At 36.4% G+C, this 17,946-nt stretch overlaps 2 protein-coding genes across 4 annotated transcripts; one reads left to right on the top strand and one right to left on the bottom strand.

Moving 5' to 3' along the window:
* The first annotated feature begins 2,511 nt into the window (after positions 1–2,511).
* On the top strand, positions 2,512–13,605 carry LOC117402367 (centriolar and ciliogenesis-associated protein HYSL1-like). Of its 2 annotated transcripts, none has more exons than XM_034003429.2 (12): positions 2,512–2,729; positions 7,495–7,597; positions 7,967–8,071; positions 8,530–8,606; positions 9,656–9,894; positions 9,989–10,047; positions 11,461–11,618; positions 12,000–12,054; positions 12,139–12,202; positions 12,319–12,400; positions 12,732–12,764; positions 13,168–13,605. In XM_034003429.2, the coding sequence occupies exons 2-12, from the start codon at positions 7,498–7,500 to the stop codon at positions 13,297–13,299; spliced, it is 1,104 nt and encodes a 367-aa protein (XP_033859320.1). In that variant the 5' UTR covers positions 2,512–2,729; positions 7,495–7,497; the 3' UTR covers positions 13,300–13,605. The 2 variants fall into 2 exon arrangements, with proteins under 2 accessions (XP_033859320.1, XP_033859319.1); XM_034003428.2 differs by lacking the exon at positions 2,512–2,729 and adding an exon at positions 3,131–3,336.
* Positions 13,599–17,944, bottom strand: LOC117402369 (large ribosomal subunit protein uL4m-like). Of its 2 annotated transcripts, XM_034003437.3 has the most exons (6): positions 17,535–17,944; positions 17,183–17,300; positions 16,459–16,565; positions 15,921–16,006; positions 13,969–14,166; positions 13,599–13,806 (listed from the first exon to the last, which is right to left on the bottom strand). In XM_034003437.3, the coding sequence occupies exons 1-6, from the start codon at positions 17,691–17,693 to the stop codon at positions 13,776–13,778; spliced, it is 699 nt and encodes a 232-aa protein (XP_033859328.2). In that variant the 5' UTR covers positions 17,694–17,944; the 3' UTR covers positions 13,599–13,775. The 2 variants fall into 2 exon arrangements, with proteins under 2 accessions (XP_033859328.2, XP_033859325.3); XM_034003434.3 differs by having other exon boundaries at positions 13,599–14,166.
* Between the last annotated feature and the right edge of the window lie 2 nt (positions 17,945–17,946).

The following is a 17,946-nucleotide window of genomic DNA, read 5'->3' as shown; positions in this document are numbered from 1 at the left end:
TTAATTAAATAAAAAAGACTGCAAATGTGTGATGGATTACGGTAGAGAGCACTGTTTTCTAACACTATCCAAATATCTTTTGTAATTATTGAATTGCAAAGCAGGCACCTTCACCATTGCATGAAACAGCAACACACCTCGATGCTGCATCACAAGATCTGTGTTTCATGACGTAATGTAACTGAAACCAGTAAATGTTATTAAGTATATTTTATCTTTAGGCTAAACCACAAAGGTACCACCCCCACATAAAACAAGACGTTGTATCCAGAACAAAACGATTTTATGTTACAAGTCTTTTTTTTTTTTTCCCTATAGGGTTTCACTTTTTTTTTTTTTTTTAGTTATAACCTTTAAAACCTGGTAAATAACACTGAATCAAAAAATCTAAATAATAAAGTTAAGGGATTGTTTCTGTTTTTTAATTTATATAAATATTGTTATTACATTTTTAAATAATATACATGCAATCATACAATACAAACATATTTTCAAATGATAACTTTAACATTCTTACATGTATAAATCTAAACCCACAACCCACACACGTACCTTCAGTGATCATCATTACATAATAGGAATAGCATGATAACAAACGTTACCACATTTCTTAAAAGTCACTAGTAATCTATTTTTGTAATTCATTTTAAAATGGGCCTAACATTTTAAGGAAGTAATTTAATTGTACTGTATCTGTCGGGTAGAGTTTCTCCAGCTGTAATAAAGCATTAGATGTTTTCATTCTGTGAATAGAGTTCATTACACTAAGTTAAACGTTTCAAAATTCATACCTACTGCATCCTCAGTATGTGAAAAATTTAAATTACAAACTGCGACCATTATACATGGATTTTGCAGTTGTGTTAAAAGGAACACAATATTGCAAAAAATTCATGAATACATTTCTGTTATTTACAAAGTAAGGCACACACTTATAGCTTCTGCATTTTGACTAACATCTTGTGGGCTACCATTTAATAGAAATTATGTTAATATTGTCTTAAGCTATTATTTTATACTGAAATACTGGAAAGGAGAGAAATGTCCAACTTCACAGGTTGCTTTTGTTTTATGATTATTTCTCTTTTTTTTTTTAATCAATTTGACCCAATTTTTTCTACACGTCTTACCCTGCATTAGAGTGGCTATGCTGTTGTTGAGTGATCCACTGGGGACTCACCGTTTTATGCTTTTTCTAATGCATGTTAGGATTAGCCACTCTGTGGAAGAAAACCAGGGGCACTGATACAAGGAAACACAACAACAACAACAACAACAACAACAACAACAACAACTATAACCATGGACTTATACAGAGCATTTCGCAACCAGAGCCATCCCAAAGGGCTTTATAAAAAAGGTGGGGCAAAGAGACTGTCATGCTTTGCTTAACATGTAAAAATCAATAAATAACTAAATACATTTATTTTTAGTGCTAGCATTTTTTTTTTTACAGTAGGCCAAATTGTATGAAAACCGTCTTAATTTATTCTGGTTTACTTCTTCAACAAAAGTCACGTCAAGTCAAGTCAAAGTACTAACGAAAGAAACTTGTGAAATTAAATGACCATAACAAAAATCTTTCTCAGTGTCTTCAGTGTATCACAGAGTATCCCATATAAAAGTTTACCACAGCATTTTTGCAGTTTTCCCAAGCTTTTCCCATGGTTATACTATTGTTTTACCATAGTTTACCCTGGTTTGCCTATGTTTATTAATACACTTTATCATACTGGTCTTTACAATGCCTAGTACCTATGATTTCACTATGCTTTATAGTACTGGTGCTCTCCACTTACTCCAAGGGACAATGGAAATCAGTCCTCTAAACGCAGTAGATAGTAAACGCAATTCAAAATGCTGTGTATGTAACCGCGAACATAAGTACCTTAAAATAATATAAACAATACAAGAAAGCTTACCTGCCAAAGAACGGGTTTATTATTGGTACATAGCACGCCCTCCTGTCTGACGTCACAAATGCCGCCGTGATTGTCATTTACTGTCCCGGATGTATTATGTACCTTTATTTGCGCACAATATATGCCTGTGGAACAGGAAAACTGTGCCTATTAAACGCTATATACGTTATAAAAGAGTCCGTTTTAACCAAAGTCCCCTTTAAAACCCATGTTGTTTGGCAGGGGCATGCCTCCTCAATACGTTGTAAACAGAACTATGTTCTATCAGGGGTGCACAATTCCGGTCCTGGAGGGCCGGTGTCCTTCCTGGCTTTTGTTCCAACCTTGTCCTAAAGTACTTATTTGTACCAATTACTACCAATTATTGGTCTAATTAAGTAATTTAGAACACAGTTGGAACAAAAGCCAGGAGGGATCCGGCCCTCCAGGACCGGAGTTGTGTGCACCCCTGTTCTAAATGATTCAACGTTTCAAACTGATGCTCCAGCGGCGTGCCGAACTGAAATGAAATTAAGTGCGCGGTTATCCGCACTTCTTTATTATTATTTTTATTTGTTTATTTAGCAGACGCCTTTATCCAAGGCGATTTACAGAGACTAGGGTGTGTGAACTATGCATCAGTCACTTATAATTACCTCTCACCCGAAAGACGGAAAATAAGGAGGTTAAGTGACTTGCTCAGGCTTGATGAACCAACTGATTTCACATACTGGAAAACTAAAGCGCGCCACACTTATTCCAAAGCAATCTCCCACAATGCATCGAAAACCAAGGAGTATATTATCCTTGGACAAAACCAGGAACTGAGTGAGTGTGAATGTATGTTTGTTATCAATATTGTGCAATTGTACCAATGGAAAAATCTACCCACTATCAGATACTTAGCATTCCGTGTCTAGCTAGTTAGATATTAATTCAAATGACACCAAACGCATACCTGCCAAGTCTCCCGATTTCGTCGGAGACGACAGAGCCGTAATCTCCAGTCTCCCGATGAGACTAAAGCGACTCCCGATATATTCGATTGCCGATTTTAATGCATTATATGGTCTTATGTAAATTTCGTTTAAAAAGTGCCTCCTTCCCCAGTCGACTGGCTCGAATACCGGTTCATGATGAACAATAGAAAGTCCTCCTGGTTCTATTCATCAGTACTTTCCTGCTGGTGGCGCTGTCACGGGCGATCTTTGTTGTTCAACATTGTGTTACTACTCTTTCTCTGACGTTACTGTGTCTTCGTTGTCAGTCTACGCTGTAAAGGCTGTGTTGTTTGAAACATTTAAAGATCCTTGAATGTTTGGCGCTGGTAGTAGCGCCCATTTAAACGAAAGTTGTATTATCACAGACGCTTACAACGATTAAATTATATCTACAGAGGAGCACTTTAGACTGCACCAGAGAAAAGCACGGCCAGGTAAGCAGATTATACTAAATATTTGTTTTGCACAGGTATGTTGTTTCAGTACTGGTATGTACGCTACTTCGACTTTATACACATGATGTTAAAAATGCAAGGAAAAAAAAAACAAAACTTTTTCGGGGGGTGGTTATGTCGTAAAAACGAATGTATTAAATTCTGCCACCCAATAAGCCATTACCTTTTTAAATACATGGCTTTGAAAACCTACACAACACCTAACAAAAGAAATGTGGCTTTTGTCTATATGCAGAAACTGAATAGCAGTAGATGTCATTGTTTCTACTAGACAGGACACTTTGCGCGCCCTGGTCGGAAATGCACAACCATCTATATAGCAAACACTTGCAGCTGATTCTTTTACTGTTTAAAATGTTAATGGTAACCATTACCTAATTTTCCAGAGGGACGTTAATATTAACAACCACCAATGGCAACTGAGCATAGGATTTACCGTTTTACTACAGCAGCACAATTTGTTGTTTTTTGTTTTGTTTTGTTTTTTGCAAAAATGAGGCAGTGTTGTGTGTATTCTCCAAATTCGAATAGCTCAAACTTTATAAAAAAAAAATAAAGGGAACGCAATGCCAGTGTCCTTCTTAGATCATGTCTAATTAAAATAATACATATACTGCAGAATATAATGCAGAATACAATTACTGTAATATAAATCCCATGTAAAAAATACCTGCTACTATATATGCCGTGTATCTGTAATATGTTCGATTCTTTCAGTGTATGACTACAGTGAATAAACCCCTTCCTTGACATAGCCTGTTCCATACACCACCCAGTGATGTTTATAAATGCCAGTTGTAATGCAAACCCTAAATTGTCTGATCTGTAGATACTGGTAGTTAGTTCGGAAACATTGCAACCTTGATAATGACGTTAAGTACAATAAGGGTACAAATGCGTACATCAAAAAGGCCTGCAGTATTGGTAACCGTGACAAGGAAAACTTTGGACGTTGTTAAAATGTTGTTTACTAGATAACTAGATACAAAAAATACATTAAATGTACACATGCTCAGTTTCATAATTGTCCTGTGCTGAGAAGACATTTTGAAATATTTTTTTATTTAATATGGTATAGTCCAATATCCTTGTCTAACCAAAAAGGTTAACATGTAATGTTCATGCCCCGCATATCAAGAAACAAGCTCTCTGCCAATATTCTAGTTGCTATTTATCAATCTGTTCTGGAAATGGTTTATTGTAAGCTACACTTTGTCTTAAATACAGTATTGTATATGTACAGGGTTCCCTCCATATCACAGTTCTGTAATTCATGAACTAGGTCAATTCACTGTTAAAGATCAAGTTATCCTAATTTACTATACATATGCAATAAGGCCCGACAGGGTGTCCATATACGGATGCTTCAGGACTTTGTGTGGCATGAGACAAAGTCGAGACCCTCCAAAGGTTCACCAACCGAAGCAAGGCTAACATTTGTTTTTTTGCCAAGAAGCTCTGGTAAAACACATTTTTACTGTTCAATCTTTTATCAAGTTCCTGTTTTTGTAATAGTAAACACACAAAATTGAATAGGTGTTTCAGAATAAAATATAGAACATTTACTAACTGAGCATTTATTAAGTACAAACACAAGTAGCACCAAACGGCAAAACCAGCTCCAGTGGCATATCTACACAATGCTGGATGGTACCTATAATTACAATTTGCATCTTATTCCGTTTATAAGAATCACATCTGTCCCGGGTGTGTTGATTCTTATAGTGGATGATTCTTAAAAGTGGACCGATATGATTACTGTGGTGCAGAATCAAACTTAGTACGGTATGAGAATAAGAGCTTGTTCCCTGGCTGCAGTGTAACGGGTTGACCACTAGATGTCACGAGTTCCCGCATGTATGCACCCCCACGAAAAATCCACAGCAGCTTTCCTTAACGAATTATGGATAATAGTCAATTGGTGAACTGCTTGTTAAAGTTAACGACACCTCGACAGAAATGGCTTAGCCGATAGCTTTGTGATGTTGTATAGAGGCATAAGGAAGCAGAAGTAACAACAATAAACGAAAACTTGAGGTAAGAGATCTAGTGTTTGTTCCACATGAAGTACTGTTAGTGCTCCAGGTTTATTTTAACTTGGATTAAGTAGTAGTAAATATAGCAAGTGGCATTTCAAAATCACATAAGCCTGATTTTACTTTAGTGAAAAAGTTCAGCTTTCATATCGAAAATTGTGTACTTGCTAATAATTTAAACTCTCATTCATACAATAAATATTTATGGTTACATTATGTCCATAAATTGTTATAATAAAAAAAGCCCATTGTTTACAATTATTTATCCACGTGTTGTCCATTTTAGTATCATAAACAAGTTATTAGGTATTGTGCAAAATATTGAATGGATACTGGTTGCATTTTTATAATCTGTCGTTTTAAATGCATTTTCAGATTTATTTAGCCTCGTTTAAAACGTCTGCATTTTTTAGTCTTGTATGGCATACAGACAAAAAAAAAACGTTGAACTTTCAATTCTCTAGCTTTAAAACATTTCTATACATCTTTTCTTTGATACAAACAAAAAATAGCATGTTTTCTGGAAAAATATGAAGATATAACTAATTATATGCAGTAAAAACCACTCGTGAGTAAGGGTCTGAGTCAGCACACCAATTTCCTAAAACAACTCAGTTTTTAGAAATTCAAAATCTCTGTCTGTGTCCCTCAGTTACTGTGTTTTAGAAGCAGTGTTGGTCCATTTAGTCCATCGTTTTGACCTCTTTTTACGTATACATGTAGCACATTTCGTGTTGACATCATATTAGGATTTCTGAGAACTCCCTGCTGTAGAGTGGTGTTTTTTTCCAGCGTGTATTTTGCATATACGGTATATGATCGCTCGCTGTGATCACTTCAACTTCCTCTGCTGCTACATGTGTGATCGCGGACGTGCTTCTAAATGTAATTAAGTTTAAAAAACACTGGAACCAAACTTTCACTCTGGGCGCTGACATCTTCATGCACGCTGTCAGAAGTGCCGTAAATGATAAACATGACGTAACACTTACGCAAAATAGCAAAACGGTAATGATTCGTCATGCATTCGGGACCTTTCCTTCGCCCTACCTTAAGCTGAGTAAATTAATGTAATTGAAACATGCAAAATTAAGTACATATTTATTTTTGATAGTGTGTTCAATTGCACATTGCCATTAAAAAGATCCACCAGGGGGCCGGAGTTGAGACCAAAAAAAAATAAAAAAATCCTCTCCTGAGTAAGTTTTTTGTTTTGTCCTGAAACACACGCTTAAAAAAAAAAAAAAGTTATCTTACAGTTCATTTTTGTTCTTCATCCAAATCTGCATGTCTACTTACTTTTGGGATTTTTTTTGCTGGTAATTGGTAAACATGTTGGCTACTGGTACTTTAAATTCTGTGAGGCACCACAGTGATTTTGAATGTGACAAGGCTCCAACTGTCTGTATCCATCCAATATACGGACAGCTGGAACCTTGCTCGGCCAATCACATTGCTTGTTTCACGTTCCATTGCCAGCCCTGGATAATTTACCATACAAGGACCCTTATTTACTGCCCTTTCTATCAAGGTTTTTTTAATGTCCAAGTCAGGGAGTGAAATACATTGTAAACAAAAACAAAGGTTGTTATGTGTTGCATGTCAGCTCTGCATAATACTGACCCATTTTACCTGTGCTATATAGTCTAATATGTTTTTGTACAGTTTTGAAGCCCATATCAGTGCTGGCTTGTTCATTTCACATCAGTTGAACTTCAGCACTGTTCAACATGGAAATATAATGTGCTAGAACATCAAGGTCCGTGAAAGGTGATGTGACAGACAAAAGTGTCAGTGTTTGGTAGTTTTGATCTTTGAAGAATGTGTGTAGTATCATATTAATGACATGCAGTCTGCTGTGACTTAAGACTTGTTGGCAGTACTGACTAATGTTTAGATTAAAAACAGTATTAATTTAATAACATTTAAATAGATACAAGCCATTGACTTAGAAGATCAAATAACCCCCAAGTGATCTTTCCCTATCTGAACATTTTGCAGACCAAATGTAATGTACATTTGAATTGTGAGTAAAGGGCAATACAATACAATTACTAACTAGGTAAACATAACTGTTACGTGAGTGTATTTTGTCTCCTAGGAAATGGACGACATTGTGTTTACAGAAGATGACATTCAGCAGCAACTGATTTTGCTGGGCTACGACAATATACCGAGACACAGGCTCCATGAATTCAAAAAAGGTTAGATTCTTAATGTCACAGAAAACAGATGAAGCACTGTCTTTCTGTAGCCCTTTTTACAACCTTGCTATTTTCATGTGTACCAGACAGCAATTAAATATATATTTAAAAATGTAATGTCAGATTTCACAATACAGCAATATGCTTTTTCAGATTTACAAAATTATTCTGTGGATAATTCAAGTCTATGCTCCTCAACCCAGGTTGTCACAGAGGTTGTATTACTATCTCATGGAAAGCTTCATAAAACAATCCCACCTCTCTAAATCTGTTTTATGCTCTTGCAGACTGCAGTGAAAAAACAGTGTTTTCACTAAGTTAAAATAAATAAATTGAATTGTTACTAATTTTAAATTTCTTTCTTTCAAGATCTTGAGCAACTGATAAGACACGAAAGATCAAAAAGTCAGAACTCCAGTGAAAGGGACTCCCCTCAATCCTACAGCAGCGACGACAGGAATACCCCTGCTTACGGTACTTATTGTGCAGATTTATATTTGTAGGTGCAAAAACGAAATGTGTGTACAACAAATTATTCAATGAAGTGTGCTATGACAGCAACATGTCTATCTGTCATAAATTGACTGAGGTAATTATCTGAAAGTATATTTTTGCTCAATTCTATTTTGTGAGATGCATCCAGGGTGTGCTTATACAGTACTGGAGTGCTGTACTGTAGCTTTACTAGATGAAATGTCACTTAAGATGCACACTGTTAAACAACATTAATGAATTACAGTGAGAAATACATTATTAAAATAAACTGTACTGGCATCTTAAGCATCTCAAGTAGAAATTAAGAATTAATGTGTTATGTATTTTAAAGTTGGTACAGTACCATTGGTGTGCCTGTTTCACCTTGCTTGTGGGCTTTATAACATGTATTTTTAATGCTGTTTAAACTACTGTGGCTTTTTTGTTTACATTTTCAGGTTCCCAGAGTGAAGCCACTTACACCCATAAGCCATTTGCTACTTCTAGAGAGATGTTTCCACAACCAGAAAGACAAGTAAGATGGAAACGGAGGACTTTTTTTTAAAATCATTTTAATGTTATAACATAGCAGGGTCATTGGTGAAGGTCGGATCATGTATAATTAACAGTTATTAAGCCCATTTTATGAGAGGATGTTAACTTTCTGTTAATGTTGATATGATCTGTAATGATCTTTCCTTAACTGCAGCTTCCTGAAAACCCAGACTGTTGTACAGTCTTTAATGGTTTGTGCCTGAACTGTAACATATCTAAATTAACTATCTCTAATAATGATGAAAGCAATTCTTTCACTCACCAAATGGCTTATCTATCTCCATTGACCCATATCTAAACATTGTTGGGTGTATGTGAGGTTGCTATGAGTGCTTCAAGGTTTCTAGAAATAGGCTGATCCCTATTTAGGCTTTTGACAAATGACAAGTATGTTCTCGGATTTAAATGTTTGTGTAGCTGCACTCTGCATGTTTTCTGTATTTCTAGTTTAGATTTTTTTTGCTTGCTCACCTTTATCACCCATTGCCTTCAGCTCATTTTTTCAGTATCATCCATGTGATATGAGCTTTGTTTCAAGAATATAAATTCTTTATCATTTAACAAGTTTACTATAATTTGAAAAATAATGTATTTCATTTAATAATTAGCAACCATTAAGGACCTTAATCAGTAATGTTATGTTGCTTGAAAGTGTGCAGTTTTCTTTCTATAGCCATACAAACTGTGGTACTTCCATATATTTTTGGTTCAATAATAACCTCTTTCATTTAACATAGCACAAATATGAATGAATTTTAAGAAAATCCTTACCTTTAGCAAACCACACTTGTTTAATTCTCCTTTCACTGTCTTGTTGCCTCACTCACTGCTGTTCTGGTGAACAGAATTCTTACAGTTGATGAAATCTTTCTATATGTTGTGAAGATTCAATCCATCTATAAAACCATGTACATACTCAGACAAATTCTGTCGGAAGTCAAATTCTATTTATGGGGTGAAACTATAGGAAGTATACAAAAGTATTTTAAAGACTTAATATAAAACTCTTGTTTTTTTGACATTAATTAGGTGCCGTTGTCTACATATGGAACTGAGCATCCCAGCACTACTGCAAGGTTCCAGCAGTACGATTCCTGCATCATGCACTCTTTGACATTTCCACGGCCCACTTCTGCCCCCTGCAGGCTAGATGCAGAGAACAGCAAAGAAAGCATAATGGGCACTTTAGAGTTTGATTCATCTAGTTCAAGCCCAAACAGACAGCAGGGATTTTACGGGAAACCTGCAATCAAGAGAAAAGTACTGAGGTATTTCACTTGTTGCATATTTTACAACTATTCTTTTGACTTTGGAATGTGCCTTTTATTTTTTGACAGTTATTTTGTGCTTGTTTTTACACAGGAAACAGAATGGGCAGGTTAATGTCTGTGATGAATCTGTCCATAGCGAAGCAGAATCAGGTAACCATATAATATATAATTTTCAAATATTTTGTTTGTAACTGCTTAATCACTATACTGACAAAGTGCATTGCCCTGGAGCAAACGAGCAGTAAAATTGATTTATTTCTCCTCCAAAAATAACTTAAAAGTAGAAATTGCACAACAGCAGTTAAAAGGTTGGTGTATGAATTTATATAAAAAATTGAAACTTAGAAATAGACAGAGGTAAAAAGAGAAATTTATTTATTTATTTATTTATTTATTTATTTATTTATTTTAAAGCAAGACATTTATAAGGAAGTTTAATATGGTGAGAACATTTTTAAACTTAAAGAAATTACTTCTGTGGACTGCACTTTAAACAGAAAACTGTGTAAAGGTGTAAGAAAGCACACACAGCTCAGATATTTAATTAGAATGTGTAATTTCTTGAAAGGTATGGGTTTAATCCTCTTAACCGTTTTAGCTTAATGCGCTTCTTGCTTTGCCATCTGCCGTGTTCTGTAAGTTACCTACTGTAGTGTACAAAATTGAGTTACGAAATCAACAGCTCTGTAGCCATGCTCAGAACGTACAGAAACCTGTATGAAAACCAGTGGGACAGCGGCAGTGAGGATGACGACCCCTTGTCCTCTTCCTTTTGGTCTGACGAATCAACTGAAGGGGAACCGGAACGCTACCAAGATGACACTAATCTCAATTTGGACGGTAATGATCCCAGGAGCTACGACAGCACAGCAGCAAGACCGAATGAGTCTCAAAATAACAAGTATTCAGAATCGGAAGGCAAAGATGGCCTTAAAACAAATGACTGTGATGTAAAAGAAAAAGATGATGATAATGATACTGCCTGTCCAGACTCACCAGTGAGTGGGTTTTCTTTGGGAGGAGAAAGGAATGACCCTACATGTGAGGAGGACCTTGAGTTTAAATCCGAGTATGAGGAAATATATGATAAAGACAGTGGGGTCACTTCTGACAAGGGAGTCTATGGGGACATGTCTGAGAAGGACATTAATGAAAAGGATGTCTGTGACACAAATGAGATGGAGGACCATAGGTGTGAGAAGGAGGATACTGGATGGGACATGTCTAAAAAAGATGCCACTTGGAACAGTTTTGAGAGAGAGGATATTAGGGACACCTCTGAAGAAGCTGCTTGGAATGAATCAGAGAAATATAATTTGCGGGATGTACATGAAAAAGAAGGTATTGTGAGGACAGTTTAAATTGCTGTGCAATTTTCAGTTCAGGTAAAGGTGCTAGTTTGTCCGTTCTTAAAGATGCAAAAAGAGCGGTGTGTTTATTCATTGGTAGAGTACCAACAGCCCTCCTTTTATGATTTCTGATGCATTATTTCATTTTTATTCTAGGTGTCCGGGGTAGTAAAGTAAGTTTTTGATGACAGGTATGATTCTGAAATTTTCATAGATGCTGCCAGTACACTGGAGGACAGACTCGTCAGACTTCATAAGTGTTCTGAAGTGTCAGACTTTGACCTGGAGACTGAAATTGGGAGCTTGAGTGAGCGATCCAGCTCCGATGAGAGAAGACCTCGCTCTGCCTTTCAGCTCTGTGCAAGAGATGTTGTAAGTGATGATGGCTCAGTTTTATTTTGTTGAACCCCATTTTTTTTAATTTTTTTTTTTTTTTTTTTTAACCTAGCAGTAAGTTAAATCTCCAAGTTGTCTTCGTGGTGGGTTATTTGACAAATTTGTAAAGGTCAATTTGGGGTCTTCACATCACAGCTATTTGTAAGTGTTCTATAACTGCAGTAAAATTAAGTTTTACATTAGACAATTGGTGATGTATTCCAAAGTCACAAACACATTCTTTAGTATTGACCAACTTAAACTGTTCTAGTACATATAAGTAGGTTCCAGCTTCATTTAAATTATATTTAGATTTCGTGCAATGCCATGTTAAGTTGTAGTTTTAATGAGCTTTCTATTGCCTTTTTTCCCCGCCAGTTGAGATCTGCAGAAACTGAGCGTGATTCACGAAGTTCAAGTCGACCCAAGTCTTGTAAGTTATTTAATTACAACGTTATCTTGTGTGTTGGCTGCACTTCACAACAAAATCATTTATTATTGTTTTTTTCAATTTAAGTTATCCGGCCACAACTGGATCACCCTCACACAAGGAACCTAAAGAAAACTGATCCTGTTTCAAAGTAAGCAAACATTATTACATAGTAATGTTACCAGTATTGCGTAACATGTTTACAACTGTTTTTATAAATACATTTTACTGGCATTCTGTGTAATGAATCATTTTCTTTCTACTTAGGTATTTTCAGTACAAACAAGACTGGGAAGCTTTCAAACCGCCTGGAGAAAAAGAACGAAAGGGGCTGCGTTGGGGAATAAGGGTATGCATTTATAATTAAGCAATAGAACCTCGAAGAGGGCTTTATTGTCTAGTAAGGCCCGCCTCATGTCAAATGTCCCAAGCTGAAGGGATTGTGTGTGTGTGTGTATAATATAATTGCACACCGTTTGTTTTCCTAAAGCGCATATCTCCTGGTAATTGGTCTTTACAAAATTGAGTGAATACCCTAAATTGAAAGTTGTCCCTGCTCTGTGACTGCCTGAAAAAATAGCTTGTTTGGTTAATTCTGCATGTAAATATAGTATAGTAAACTTGATGTTTACAAGTATTTAAGACTAACTAATTTTTCTTCTGCGATTTGTTTTTGGTAGGAACAAATGCTGTACAAGAACCAACTACCACCTGTAAGTACATACAGTATTTTCATTTTTTTTCTTGGTAATCCTTGCCAGTGATTTCCTATTAAAATCCCAACAAACCCACCAAATTGTTAAAACCCTTCTGCTCCAGGTGTAATTGTACCTCCCACCCAAAAGTCAACCTTTCAGAGAGAGACTTGCAAACAAGAGATCTGTAAACTACTGCAACGTAACTTTAAATTCTTTAAGAAAGTAAGAGGTTGATGTAACTGGCTTATACCCTATTGGGAAGAACCACTGCTGGATTTTATTGGAGCATTTTACGCACCACTTACCCCTAGAAACAGGTGGTTGATGTGATCGGTATTTTTTTATATTTTTTTCACTTGTTTTTTGCAACTAGTCTTACTGACCTAGGTCTAATTGGGTTTCATTTTCTTACCAACAGAAGCCCCAGCGCATTTATGTTCCCAATACTTACGAAGTGCCAACTCAGAAAAAAAGGTTAGCACTGAGATGGGAAGTACGACATGATTTGGCAAATGGATCAATGCCACAGAAGATATTTTATCCATTTTAGCAAAAGTACAACTACTGTGCCTTGTACTGTAGCTATACAGTAAATTAACCACTGGTATTTAGTCAACAGTTCATGGATGTATCTCAGTAGGCACAATTTGTCTTTTGTAATGCAGTGGAAGAGACCATGTCTGCTAATTTTGCTATATACAGTTGTGGTGTTTTATTAAATATCTTGTTTTCTATGCCTTAACATTGTGTTTTTTAAATGTTTGTTTTTATCAGGTGTGGCAATTTGTGGTAGACATGAGTTATTGTATTTATTAAAATGCTGTACATACAAAATAAAATGTTCTTTTTTTCTCCAGTCGTTGTTTTTTTTGTTTTTTTTTAACAGGGTTATAGAATACATTTAATATCATTTAGGGTAAGTCACTGTAGGGTAACTTGAATGGGTAGAGAGGAGAGTATCTGCAGTCATGCCAAAGCAGTTTCTTTTCCAAAAAACTCACTGCATTCAGGGTAAGTACCAGAGTTTCATGTTTTAGCATACTGTGAACATTCAGATCTGTACCAAAACAGAAAACATTTATTAACTTAAAACAGGCATTTGTCATACCTTTTAACAAGAGGTGTTAAACAGCAGCAGCAGTAAGGGTATTAAGGGTAACTTATTTTTTAGATTTGTTTGGACAAAAAAAATTTATAATTTTGAAAAATAGGTGCCCACCGTAATACTAAACTACTGCGAACTTTGGTGTATACTTCTACTATAGTCCTGTTTTGGGAAATGCATAGATGCAGTAATTCTGTGTTGCTGAACTCCACCAATGTTGTGTTACTGGATAAATCACCAATGGCAGGCATTATGTTTATTGTCTTCAAGTCTTCTGTTGCCTTTAATATATTTTCAGGCAGGTCGTCTTGCCTGGTATGAAAACAAGAAATGATTAGAGTAGCACATCTGAGTTCATTCTGATAAGATATACAGTCACCACCGCTTCGAACGGGTGTGTTTGTGTTAATGTGATTCACCCGCAGTAAGTGATGGACGGTATAAACTCCCACACAATAACCTGACATTCAAAATGTACCCCCATCACCAGTACAGTAATCAAAACAAACAGCCAGTGTGGATGCGGTTAAAAGTCTTTAAGACTCATTACCCTAATAACAAAGATGCATTAAAACCCATGAATGTAGTAAGTACAGTAATGTGTTGCGTTTCCGACTGCGATGGAACCAGAGTAAGAGTGGATATGTGAAAAGGTGGATAAATTAATCCAGTTTTAAATACCATTATACACAGCTGTAACTCAATTATTGTTTTGAGATTCAGCTTCTATTAGAGAGCTCCACTTGAATCCCTTGTTTAGAAAGATACAGGGTATTAATGCTTGTGACAGAGTAGGCACCTGCCATGTGGGTGTGTGCATTCGCTGCTGAGTGATAGGCAGGAGATAGAGACGGAGGTTGACGTTGCTACACCCCGCAGGTGAACAGGATTTATTTACATATTGTAACACTGAGCTGCAGGGTTTCCAGAATATGAGACAGACAACAGTTGTGGTTCAAAGCAGTAGGAAACGGCTGTATTACTTATTTATTTTTTTTAAGCTTTTAGTGCATAATGACTTTCATTCCTTTCCTCTCACAAACTCAACCTCTCATTGCCAGATCCTGCTTCTCTCTTTCAAACTATCATCTCCACACACACACACACCCCCCCCCCCCCCCCCCCCCCAAAGTCCCTCCCCCTTACTACTCATTGGTCCAACACTCCCTATCTCTAACTCCTCATGTCAGACCTGCTCCCACCCTCCTCAGTGGTGCACTCACACACAGGCTGTCTTTCAGCTCTAATCACACAAGTACCAAAACACACAGAACGCTAACAGATTGGAACAAGAATAACAGCTTACAAACACAAATTATTTACGGAGTACTGCCATCCCCTTCCCATAACTGGGTCCATTCCCACATTGTCCCCAGCTTTTTGAAGCAACGTTGCATTGTTTACTGACGAGTTCCAAGCATGCTTTAGCAAGCGGACAGCATCTAATAGACATTTTATTTACACAAAATTTTTGTACTGATGCTCATCGCTTTTCTCTTTCCAGCCATGCTTGCTTGCTTGCAGTCAGTGCTGTTTTTTCAAACTGTAAATACACCTGACACTGTGTACAGGGATGAAATAGCCAAGGTACAGTACAGGAGTAAATCGCTCAGTAACAAAGTGCAAACCGCTGATTTCAACCTGTCAAGCTTACTACAGTAAAGTACTGCCTTTTTTTATTGAAGTTATGTGAATGGCACAATGAGATCCAACTAGCTGAGTTTGCCCGAAATATATGGCGTGCTTAACATGGTATACGATGCCTTTGTTACTGAAATCAATGGGAATGGTAAATGCTATTTGTCCAATATAAATGGCTGCCCAAAATAACCCTGTACAGTGTTATTTTGGGCAGCCAAAATAACACTGCAACGGTTTCAAATTGGGATTCATGTATTTAATACACATGAAACATTTGGTAGTTTCTAAACCTATCTACAGTCATAGCTCCACTATAGCCCCATGGTAAAATACCTGGGCTACCATGGTTTTCAATAGTGATACTTTTTATAGCAAGTAAATGTGTTAAATAAACTTGATATTCAAAATAGCATTTAAATACTTGCACGTCTACAATGAGAACAGAATCTCCCCAGTGCCTGTGTCGCGCCAGATCCAGAATGTACTGGGAGTCAACAATATGAAGGTAATCCTACAGACACACACATTTTGAATTAATGTGAAAAATTCAAATCTTACAAAATAAACTGATGGGGGCTGGAACTTCAGGTACCGCATTCAGTTATTCTAAAGTCCAGCTAGAAAAACATTTGTATTTGTTAATACCATTATTGCTAACTGCTACCCTCTTTGTTTTTTTAAGATTTAAAAACCGCCAATGGGTGGTTAAACTGAAAGCCTCATCGATTCTGTGCGGGTAATGTAAAGACCAAAGAAAGCTGTAAAGCAACTCAGGACTCAAAGATTTCTCCATTTGTGAAATATTTGTTTTGCTTTCCTAAATAACATAACACAGTAGATTGGAATGGTAATATGCATGATATTTGAGAAAATAGACCTGTCAAAACGTAAGGCTTCATTTCTGAAAGACATTTGTATACTGATCAGTTGCAATGTCGTCATCTGTGTTTAGATATCACCCACCTGAGCCAGCTTCGCACTGAGAGCAACTTTCAGTCCCATTACACACACTTTCATAGGGAGCATGTAGTAATAACTAGTTGGACCTCTGGGGCCATGTGCAACACCACCTATAAAGGCAAGACAAATGTTAGATTACCTGCACAGCATTCAAAGTTCTATAACAAATCTGTAATATAAAGAAAGATCAACTTTTAACCCTGTTTTATTTTTTTCTACCCAATTTTAAAAGCACAAGTTAAATGTTGTTTCACAGATGCAACCCACTTACCAATTAGGGGGACAAAGATCAATGGCTGACCAAAATTGCCAGCTGTCAAGTCAATTGCCTATTTTCATCTGCCAAACCTTAACTACTAAACTAACCTGAATTAATTTTCAGGCAATTTAACACCCACCTGTGCTCCCAGCCAAGACAGGCAACTTGGTGCAAACAGGATTGAAACAATGCTTGCTTTCTTGACTTACCCTACGCTCATCATGCAGAAGTGCTTTTACTAGTTAATTCACCAGTGGGGACCCCTTAGAAGGCAATTATTTAGATTTATGTTTTTACGCTTTATTTACTAACACAAATGTCAAATTTGTTTTATATTGTTTTCTTGTTTATTGAGATATCCACAATTAACTAGTTTTCTTGGCTCACAGTCCTCAGCAATAACCACATTTTACTTTACAGCAGAATTTAGAATTGGAACTATGTAAAAATTGTGCAATGATAACCCACCTCCTCTCCACAAAGGTGATCTAATGCTGCCATGACGTGCTCTGCCACTTCCTTTCTGTTGCCATGGTTTCCTGCCTCCACCTCTCACCTCAGCCCGGGTCTTCACTTTAGCATGGCTCTAAAATAACCACAAAAAGGTTTTATCAACTATTACAGGGGCAAAACACTCTTACAAACCCCTTAAATATACACTATGTAGGTAAGAATATGCTTTACATATAGATGACATTTTCGATTCCAATATACTGTATTTACAACAATACAAACACTACAGATACTAAAAACTTACATATATCAAGTATACTACATGCCAGGGCAAACCCTGAACAAAAATGCCAGACTATTTACTCACAATTCTCTTAAAGTTTTTCTGCCAGATTGCAACCTCATGGAGTATATCAAGCCTGCCAAGAACAAAATAAATCATTAGAAACCAGACAAGATTGGAATAGGTTCCACAATTCTCATACTGCTTTAGTCCCTTTATATTTTTAGTCTTCTCTGTTTCCATCACAAATTACACTACAAGGGAGTGAGTGTGGATTCATATTGCTTGATGTGAATGTTAGATTTTAACAGAATAAATATGCAATTGTGTGTAAAAAGGTCAGGCTAGGAGGCAATCCTTTACAAAGTGTTGAAAGTGAGTTGGAGACATTCCAAACCCATAAAGCACTCTCTAACTGAAAAAAGGACTAAAGTATAGCATTTGTTTCCTATTATATAATAGAACCTTTTGTTTTCTAAGAAAACACCATTATTTT

The sequence above is a fragment of the Acipenser ruthenus genome, chromosome 5 (genome assembly GCF_902713425.1).
Source record: "Acipenser ruthenus chromosome 5, fAciRut3.2 maternal haplotype, whole genome shotgun sequence".
In the NCBI taxonomy this organism is placed as follows: domain Eukaryota; kingdom Metazoa; phylum Chordata; class Actinopteri; order Acipenseriformes; family Acipenseridae; genus Acipenser; species Acipenser ruthenus.
The sequence above is the reverse complement of the archived record's forward strand: the minus strand, read 5'-3'. Positions and strand labels throughout refer to the sequence as shown.